Source organism: Balaenoptera ricei, chromosome 17 (genome assembly GCF_028023285.1).
Source record: "Balaenoptera ricei isolate mBalRic1 chromosome 17, mBalRic1.hap2, whole genome shotgun sequence".
In the NCBI taxonomy this organism is placed as follows: Eukaryota; Metazoa; Chordata; class Mammalia; order Artiodactyla; family Balaenopteridae; genus Balaenoptera; species Balaenoptera ricei.
Genome location: NC_082655.1, coordinates 16186062 through 16195665, shown reverse-complemented (window position 1 = coordinate 16195665; position 9604 = coordinate 16186062). Strand labels below are relative to the sequence as shown.

General features: G+C 42.8%; 1 protein-coding gene across 2 annotated transcripts in view; it reads right to left on the bottom strand.

Moving 5' to 3' along the window:
* Positions 1-2248: 2248 nt before the first annotated feature.
* The window catches only part of FBXO32 (F-box protein 32), a 34319-nt gene continuing 26963 nt past the window's right edge, over positions 2249-9604 (bottom strand). For both annotated transcript variants that reach the window (XM_059902091.1, XM_059902090.1), the window contains 3 exons: positions 9124-9306; positions 8038-8181; positions 2249-7610 (listed from right to left, as the gene is read on the bottom strand). In XM_059902091.1, coding sequence (XP_059758074.1) covers positions 7521-7610; positions 8038-8181; positions 9124-9306 — 417 coding nt within the window. In that variant the 3' untranslated portion in view covers positions 2249-7520. The remainder of the gene's footprint in view (positions 7611-8037; positions 8182-9123; positions 9307-9604) is intronic.

Genomic DNA, 9604 nt, shown 5'->3' with positions numbered 1-9604 from the left:
CCCGACAGGCAGAGCCCTTCTGTCCAGTTTTTGCAGGTCCGCGTATCAGGGCGGCCAAGATAACTTGCTGCTGATTTAGGCCGTGCCTTTCATTTGCAGACAGACCCTCACTCAGCGTGGGATGGGGGACATGCAGAAGGATCCGTGGGAGTTTGTCTGAAGGGGCAGAGCTAGAGTGTCTGTCTGATGCACTGTCCTGGCTTCCTGTATGGCTGTAACAAGTTACCACAAATTGAGTGGCTTAATACAAATTCATTAGAAGGTCAGAAGTCTGGCACAGGTCTCACTGGGCCAAGGTCAAGGTGTCAGCAGGGCAAGGTTCCCTTCTGTAGGCTCTAGGGGTTGATGGTTTCCTTGTCTTTTCCAGATTATAGACTTCGATCTCATTCCTTGTGTCTTTGGGGAACCATTATTCTGCCCATCATAGCAGCCTTGTGCTTTCCATTTTAAAATAAGTTATTAGTGTAAGATATGATTTTTAATGGAAAGGTATAAAAATTTCACTAACTTTAACAATGTTAGGTTTTTTTTAGAGAATTTGAGATATATTTATGTTTACTAAATTTATAAGTTATTAATTTACTTGGGAATGTTTTGCTTATTAGGGTTGAAGCTTCTTTGAGCAGGTATTTGAAGTGCTTATTTTTTAAAAAAGCAAATGCATTAGAGTTATAATTGCAGCTTTAAAATGTTTAAAGGAATTTTTATTGTTTGTAAAAGGGACTTGTTTAGTCTGTCCAGTGTGAGTTTATCAAACAGTAATAAAAGGCCCTCTTATTTCGTATGAAAATTTACTAGACTTGTAAAGGTTTAGTTGAACTTAAAAGAAACTTTAATGAACACTAGGTTTCCACATTTGTTACTTTTTCAACTACCATTAATTTTTAACCAAGGCACTATAAATAGTTGTATGCACGTAAGCTCACGCTGATTCTTATTCTAGCCCAGGGTAAGTTTGTGGTCCTGAGACTTTCAAAAGCATTTTATGAATCTGTGCGTGGGTTTATTCATTGATTCAGCCCAGGCATTGTGCTAGGTACAAATAAGATTACAGTGTAACAAAGTCCATATGCAAAAAAGTGATACAGATTTTCTCAGTTGGAGGAAGCTTCAGCCAGGAGGTGGTCCTAAGGAGCAATTGATGCTTATCAGACAGAGGGGCTGGGAAAAGCATTCTAGGCAGGTGGAACGGCCTGAGCAAAGAATGCATGGGATATGTAGGGAATGGTGAGATTTTGTGATCCTGTTGGGAGTTAAAAAAAAAAAAAAAATCTCTAATTATCCTCAGGTGCATTTTATGTCATTTTCTGATAGAGAGTTAGTGGCAGGATCAGGGCAGGTTCCAGAGTAAACGTGTCGAGGAAGTCTGTCATCCATGAGTTAGTCACCTGAGCATATTATACCCAACTAGGAATGCAGTGCAATTCCTAACCCGATTCTCTCTCTTGCTGCTCAGGAAATCATAATTATTAACATTTACTGAGCTCATATTTTATGTGCCCAGCTCCTAGCACTTTACATGTATTAGCTCACTTAACCCTCACAGCCATAGCAATAGATTTATTATCAACAGAGTCGAGGAAACTGACACAGAGAAGGGTGTTAAGTAAGGTGACAAAAGTCACACTGCAGGTAAGTGACAGGACCATGATCTGAACCTTGCACAAGCCGTTTCCTCTTTCTGGAATGCTCATGCCCTCATCTTCTGAGGCTGGCTCCTTCTCACCTTTCAACATCACTTCCTCAGAGAGCTCCCCCCTACCCCCAACCCACCTTGTTATTCTGCATCTCAGTCCCTTGTTTATTCCCTTCATAGCACTTATTACAAATTAAATTCATCCCCTACTTGTTTTTTTCCTTCCCACTAGAATCTAAATTCCATTAGGATAGAGACCCCATCTGTCTTGTTCACCATCCTATACCCAGTGCCTTGCACAGTGTAGCATATAGTAGCTGTTCAATAAATGTCTGTTGATGAGTAAATTAATACTGACTTTAAAGTTCATTATTCCCAAAGCATTCTATTATATGAATAGTAAGTGGAAATACCCCATTTGAGCATAATACTGTATTTCTGATTCAGGTTGGTACTCAGCAGCAAGCTTAGTTTTCTATGTATTCCTAGAAATTTTTACAACGATGATAAGTTTCTGGGAGAAGGAATATAACTTTCACTCAGCAAAAGATAAACATACTCAGTTCGATAAAAAACCAACTTGAATTGACATGCACCAAAAATGCACCAGTGTGTGTTGTTGGAAAAACATTTATTGCAATTCAGTGTCAAAAAATTTTTACAAAAATACGCCACCGTCTGGTACAAACAACTATAAAAAAAGAAATCAGTTCATCATGCAAGAAAAGAGTGCAAATAATTTATACAGAAGGACTCAGCTCACACAATATTAAATAAACATCTTTGCATGTAATTGGTCTAACCTTAAACTTTTAGTTAAAATGTTCAATCCCCTATTGTATTTTTAATTAAAAAAGTACTTTAAAGCTTCTAAAGCTTAGGATATGGACTTTAATATACACCCCCTCTGGCTAGGGTGATTGGCACTCGGTAGAATAAAGATGGCGCCAAGTGTTCTCAAGTGTAGAGCACTGCTTGGAGCCTTCTGTTTAACAGACTTGTGTATCATTAGTTAAACAAACATTTCTACACTCAAAGACAGAAAATGTCATGTTCAAACTCCAGAAGTAATGTTGTAGCAGATGGAGTTTCAAGAAGTTCAGAGTTTTGAAGCAGCCATCCACTTTTGGCCAGACGGAGCAGGGCCTGAGTTTTGAGAGATCTCTCAGAAAGCTTTGTTTGCTGAGTTCAAGGACACTTTGAAAAATGTCTAGCAGACAAAGTCATGAATATCGTGGTCCCTTGCTCCTTGCTGCCTCATGGAACAATCCCCCTTTGCTTGTGAGGTTTAGCATAGAGTGATCTTCCACTGGGTAGAAGCTTATTGGATCTCACAGCAGGTACCAGGGAGATGGAAGGGATGGATTAAATGTACCTTTTAGTCTAAGGGGAGAGGAAATACCTGCTTGGTTACCATCAGAACCTCAGTTTCTAGAAAGCAAGCCAGCTGCTGCTCAGCCATTATCTGTCTCAGGGGCCACCTTTATAATTAAAATCTAATTATCCAGGGAAAAATAAATTTGTCAAAATATGCTGCTTACTTTGTGGCAAGCAGATTGTACTCACTAGTATGCCGTACTCACAGCAGAGTCAGAGGTCTGTAACAATGTTAAGCAACTCCTTAACTTCTCCAGGAAGAATCAGGGACTTAAAATGTCTTTAAAAGTTAACGGCCAGACACCGAACACTGGACACGAACGTGCCTTCCACAGCAAAGGTCTTGAGAAGAATCAGCTCAGCTGTCACGTGTGTCCAGCCACAACAAAAGGTGCTGGGGCAGGGGGTACAAAGTCAAGGCCTCAGAAAGTCCCAAGTTTACGCTCAGGTCCACTGCTGAGCGCCAGGTGGGTTGAGGCATGTCACCTGAATATTCTGGACCCACTACCTCATTTTGAAAGGCAGAAGAAATGCCAGACTCCAGCGTTTCTAACCTCCCTCCCAGCGCTCAAGTCTGGGGGAGGAGTTTCCTTCCTTTGGAAAACTCTCCTAAACAAAACGGAGAAGAAAGCATCTACAGAAAACATTGAGTTTAAAGGAATTACGATCTTGTTTGTTGAAGACATCAAGGGCCCAAGATATATCAAAGAGCTCCATCTCTGCGTTTGCCTAGAGGTTCAGGGTATTTCTGAGGTCTGTTTAAACACTAATAGGATTTTAGGCCAGCATCCAGTCAGAGGATGGTTCACAGACTCGGAGAGTTGGAAACAGATTAAAACAAAAAAACACAAAAAACAACAGATGTCAACATAGAAAATGATGATAGAGTTTAGTTTAAAAAAAATTCACACATAAAATTACTGTTAAAAAAATTCACACGTAAAATAGCGTGTTTGCATAGCAAGACATAATTGCCCTTCAGCCTGGCAGGAATATATAAACTCAGGTGCCTATTTTATGATAAACATTGTATTGAACACTAAGAATGATATACTTTTGAAATGATTGAACTTCTTGTAAATCACACCACTTGCTTAGACAAATGAAATTCCAAGCTCTTTCTCTTCTCCCACATAAAAACAACTGGAAACAAGGAGCCTCTGCTAATTGCAAGCTCCCAAACAGTTTTTGAAGAGACAACTGTGGCAATAAGGCAATACACACTTATTACCTTCCTTCACCATTGCCAAGTGAAGCCCGTTCTTGCCTTGACAGTTTTGCAGCGCATCTAAAATATCAATATCTCCTCTGAGCCACTTCAATATAAAATGGATCATCACTAAACATAGGTCACCTTACAGCTGACCCTTTTGATCTCAAAACTGGGGACGTTTTCACATTGTAGTTTCTGCCACAATCCTCCCACATGACTGGTCCATCCACTAAAAGTAACAGCGTTGAGTAATAACACCATCTAGTTTACAATGTCTCATCTTGTTATAAGTTGAGCCCTCCTAAGCTTCTCATATTCTCCTTTCCTCAAATGCTGTGCCTTCTTCTCAAGAAACTCTAGGATCGTTGCTCGGAAACCTGCGTGTTGAACCAAAGCATAACATCCCCGTGGCTCGGCTTCCACTGTCCTGGACAAAACTCTTTCCTTCTCTGGAAGTCCAGATTACTTTCATATTTGACATCAATTTTAAATTCTCCTCTACAGAGTTGGGGTGGGGGTAGGTAGGTACAGCAAAGACAGTAGAGCATTCTGTCTCTTCCAGCACTTTCCATTATCATGTCCCTTCTGGCTTTTAGAACAGCAGTTCTGAGACAGAGATTCTTTGTTTTTGTTTTTTAGGTCACTTTGTCCTGGGAGGGTTTGCCAATAGAAATTCTATAGATGATTAGTGCCCAGGGAACAAGCATTTTCTTTTTAACTCGCTTTACTTATACGTGAGGCTCTGGCCATGCTTCACAGCCACCCAGTGGCACCAACACAGATGCTCACACCCTCTGTGCTCTTTTTCCCCACTGCCCTCCCACAAACCACAGCATCAAAGACACGCCACTTCTATTCCTTCCCCTCTCCCTCTCCACCTGCCATTTCCTTCCTTATTCTCCTCTTCCAATGAAAGGGAACCACAAATGTTGGTTTCTTCTTTTCTTTTCCTTAAAAATTTTCCTTGACTCTGTCACACACCATCTCCAATTATGCCAAAGGAGATGGTGAGAGCCCCGAGTCACCATCTGGGTAGACATTTCAGAAGACCGTTAAGCCTATCCCTTGTGGTAGGGTCGTTTTGCACAGACGCTCCTGCTGCCTGGGGCACGCTATGCGGTCGTGAGCACCACGGACAGTCCAAGTGACGCTGGTTCGCCAGTTTCGTGCTGACAGTCAAAGCGGGCGACATTTCTGGGACTGCAAACCTGAAGGTGCCGCGGAGTCTCCATCTGCTCCATCAGCATGGAGGGGTGGAGGTCATGAGTTGGGGGGAAGATGTGGAAGGCCATGAACGCCAAAAAATGCCAGAGTCAAAGGTTCCAGAGCCCTCACAGCAACGACAATCCCAGCTCCACTCACATCTTTAAGGAAGCTGAGACCTTTGCGAGAAACTGCCTGAATTATGGAAGACAGAGCTTTTTATTCCATGGTCTGGACCCTGCATTCTCAGTGTGACCTTGACTCGGGGGGAGAAGAGGTGTTACAGTAGTTTGTGGCCCTCCGAAGCTCAACCTTACCCAACAAAATCTTATTCTTCAGTATTTACTTTTGCTCAGAATTGAAATAAACAATTTACTTTTTTCTTCTTCAGGGGGGTGGTGATGAAAAAAGATATTAAGAAATCCTGGTGTAGGCACAGACCTTGCAAAGTGAGGAGCATCAACTAGTGGTCGAGTTCCCTTCCGGATGCTGGTACTTGGGTTGTGCTTTGAGGGAAGGGCGTGAAGGGGTCCTACATCACTAGTTGGTCCCTTGGCTTGTCTCTGTACATTCTTAACCATCTCTCCCCATTTCAGGTCACCCCAAATTCAACCGCTAAGAATACACTGCTCCTCAACGTAAATGTGAACCAAGTTCCTATTTCTGCTTCACTTATGTGCCAAGGTCATGCTGGGTGGCCACTTTATTTACCAGAAAAAAAGGAAAGCAAATACAATTGCAAAAATATGTACATTGTTGTAGATAAGCAAAGTTCTATAAAAAGTAAAAAACAAAAACATCCCCCATTCCCTCCCAGGAATATTGACTCCTTAAGTCCTGAGATTTCCTTCTTCCACATAGTTACCTGCTGGTATTGGCCTAGCAAGTTCCCCTGGGGTTTGGAGCAAGTTTAGGATGAACTCATAGTACCTCTGGCTCCCCATCTGGCTGGAACGCCAGGCTTTACTTTATCATCCTTACAAGAAGCCCTACCTCAGGTTGACTAAATTTTGGTGTTGCATGTAAAGAAAACTCCTCAACTCGTCACCCACCAAGAGGAACAGCAGCTGATATGTAAAACCTGTTTTACAAGCCTTTATCAGTACTCTGGCTCCAAACAGTCCCCAGGGATAGGCTTATCCGTGAAGATACCCCAGGAAGCCCAGACAAGCCAAGAAGTTAAACAGGAATAAGAAAGTCTTCACAGCTATTGGGTGACTAATTCCATCTTTTCTGTGGCAGGATTTCCTCTTGAACTGTTTTTAATTGGCCTTATGTTGTCCCGAATGAGCTACAACATGGAAGGAAAAAAGGCATCGATGCTTTGGGGTTGTTCTAGAAAAGAGGCAACCCCAAAGAGTGTCCCATTTGTCTAAAAAGGAAGCCTGAAGCATGATGAGGATTGCCTCCAATATCTCTTCCTGTTTTAAATCACTTTTTATATGATGAAGAAACAAGAAAAACAGAGACTGCCTACTGGACCACGCACTTTTGTCAGAGCGAGTATTGTAGCTTTCCGAGGTAGACTATTGTGTGGTATCTTCAGAAGATAAGGCCCTATACCCATGCGGGTTTAAGATGAGTGGTGCTTCCTTTGCCTTTTCAAAACAAACCCCAGATCAAAACCCAAAGCCCAGGGATTTCTCATATGTAGTTTTTCTTCTTTTTTCTTTTTTTCAACACATTTTCACATTGTAAACAAAGAGCATTCTATCTTGTATTTGAGTTTTGCCCCTTTCTCCCACATCTCTAGGGAACTGTACAAGAGTCTCAGTGAACGTCAAGAGAATTCCATTTTCACCGATGAAATAGAATTCCTGCCGTATAGTCTTGCTGGCAAATCATTAGGAAAAATAGTTTATTTACAGTATTTCTGCTTTTCCATACCAATTCTAATGAGAAGTCCGTATGCTTAAATTCGCAGCCAGCAACTGCATCTCTCCCCTCCAACGTCCTCTCAATGGCTTATCTCAGAAGTTTTGAGCCAGTGTCTAAAATGTACACTATTTACAAATGAAGCATCCAAACTCTGTATTTCCAACCATCCAATCAGCAGGGGAACCCTTCTGAAGTGTTGTCATGTGCTGGGATTCAGAACTTGAACAAGTTGATAAAGTCCTGGGGTGAAAGTGAAACGGAGCAGCTCTCTGGGTTATTGGCTGTGCACGGGTGATCGGTGCCCTAGAAAGGAACATCATGGTTAGGTGGGCATTCTCGGCAGCATCTCATTGGCTTGTAGCACCCTAAGTAAGGCATTGCCCAACCTCAAAACAACATTCCTCTGTCAAGAATGCCCTGTGTTATGGAAAAACTAAAGAGCTGTGTGTGTGTGTGTGTGTGTGTGTGTGTGTGCGCGCGCGCGCACCTGTGCACAGAGCGATGGGGGAGTTTTGGGGGGGGGGTGCAGAAAAAAATAAACACAGCGGGGTGAAGGAAATGAAGGTCTTTGAAAGTTTCTTTCCCCAGGGGCTGAATCAGTTTTACCTTCACCTTCAGCTGGGGGCTACAACAGTGAAGAGCAGGAAAGCATTTGGCGACACAGTGCTGGCGCCATTGGCTCTTAGGGGCTGGGCTGGGGATGTGTGGCAACGACCTCCAAGACATATACCTTCCAGGAAAGAATATGGCAGTGTCTGCAAAGCTGAAGGGTGTCTCCATACTGCTCTTTCCGTGGGTAACAGCGCACAAGTTTAAAATACATCTTCTTCCAATCCAGCTGTCCTTTATCTGACAAAATTAATCGCTTGCGGATCTAAATATCAAACAAATAAAAGTAGTTCAGAAAAGTTCTGCTCCTGCCCCCTTTCCACCTTTTTCATCTATACCCTGGCAACAGCTAGGGAAAAAGTAGCAAAGATATAAAGAAGTAGCTTCTGAGCTCTACCTAGTGAAGGAAACAATAGCTTTTAACCAGTCCTTAAAAGAAACAGGTGGCTGATGACGCCTGACTGGTGACCTGTACTAAATTGCATTTGGATTGTCTTGAAAGTTTAGGTGATCTCAATAAACCACTTCAATCTTTTCTTTGCTGTAGACTCGAGTGATTATTTCCAGGGAGATGCAGTGACTGCTCGGCACAATGGCTCTATTTTATATCGAAATATTAGTGGTTTCGTGAACAGAGCTTGTTGAGCTCACACTTCTGTATAAAGAAGTTGGAAAAAAAATCTGAGGCAGTGTGCGGAGGGGAAAGAGGCCTAGAGCTGGTGTCAGAAGGCCCAAATTCAAATCCAAGGCCAGTTTCCCCGCCTAGAGAGCGCTCTACTAATTTGGATATGTCACTTAGTCACTTGTGGCCTTAGTCCCTCCATCCGTTTGAAGTGGGCATAATGATATCTACCCTTCCCTGGGCCATTAACACAAAATGAAATAACATCAGTAAAAGTCCTTTAGCTGTAAAATCTCATAAAAATGTAAGTTATTGTGTTAGAGAAAAGAAGGACTGGTGCCAATTTATGAATTTTTTTTGGAGCAAGTTGTAACATGGGACTAGGTTAAGAATATAAGGTGGTTTTTTTTTTTCCTATTGAAACACAGAAACAAAATCTCACAGATATTATTTAGAAACTCCTTGAACTGTTTTCTAGTCAAACCAGGGAGCCCTGGAGAGTGGGTTTGAGAAGGATGCCAAGGCAGCTTGAGGGTGGCGAGCAGAGAGGAAGAGAAGGAAGAACGACCACTGGGCTGCACCGACCTGCCGCTCGGAAAAGTGGTACTGGCAGAGCTTCTTCCATAAGAGCCGGTCCTCGCTGAGCACGTGCAGGTCGGGGGCCGCCTGGCCCAGGCTGACCAGGTCTCGCCCGTCGCTCAGCCTTTGCATGATGTTCAGTTGTAAGCACAAAGGCAGGTCAGTGAAGGTGAGGCCTTTGAAGGGAGGCTGTGGGGAGAAGGGTTATGTTAAGTTGCAGGGCAGAGAGTAGCTATGTACCAGGTGACACCCAGGATGCAGCTGTCCCCTCATCCTCCAGCCTCAAGGTGGTTTATTGATCAGAGATCAAAGCAGCAATTCTCTCTACTCTAAGTACAGACACAGGACCCATGACTGAGACCCGCAAAGAACAGTCTGGAGCGGCTCCAGCAGATGGTGCCAGAGGGATTTTCCTAAGTTGCACAAGGCTTTACGCTTTCAAAAAAATGGAACTGTAGTTGACATACAATATTATATTAGTTTCAGG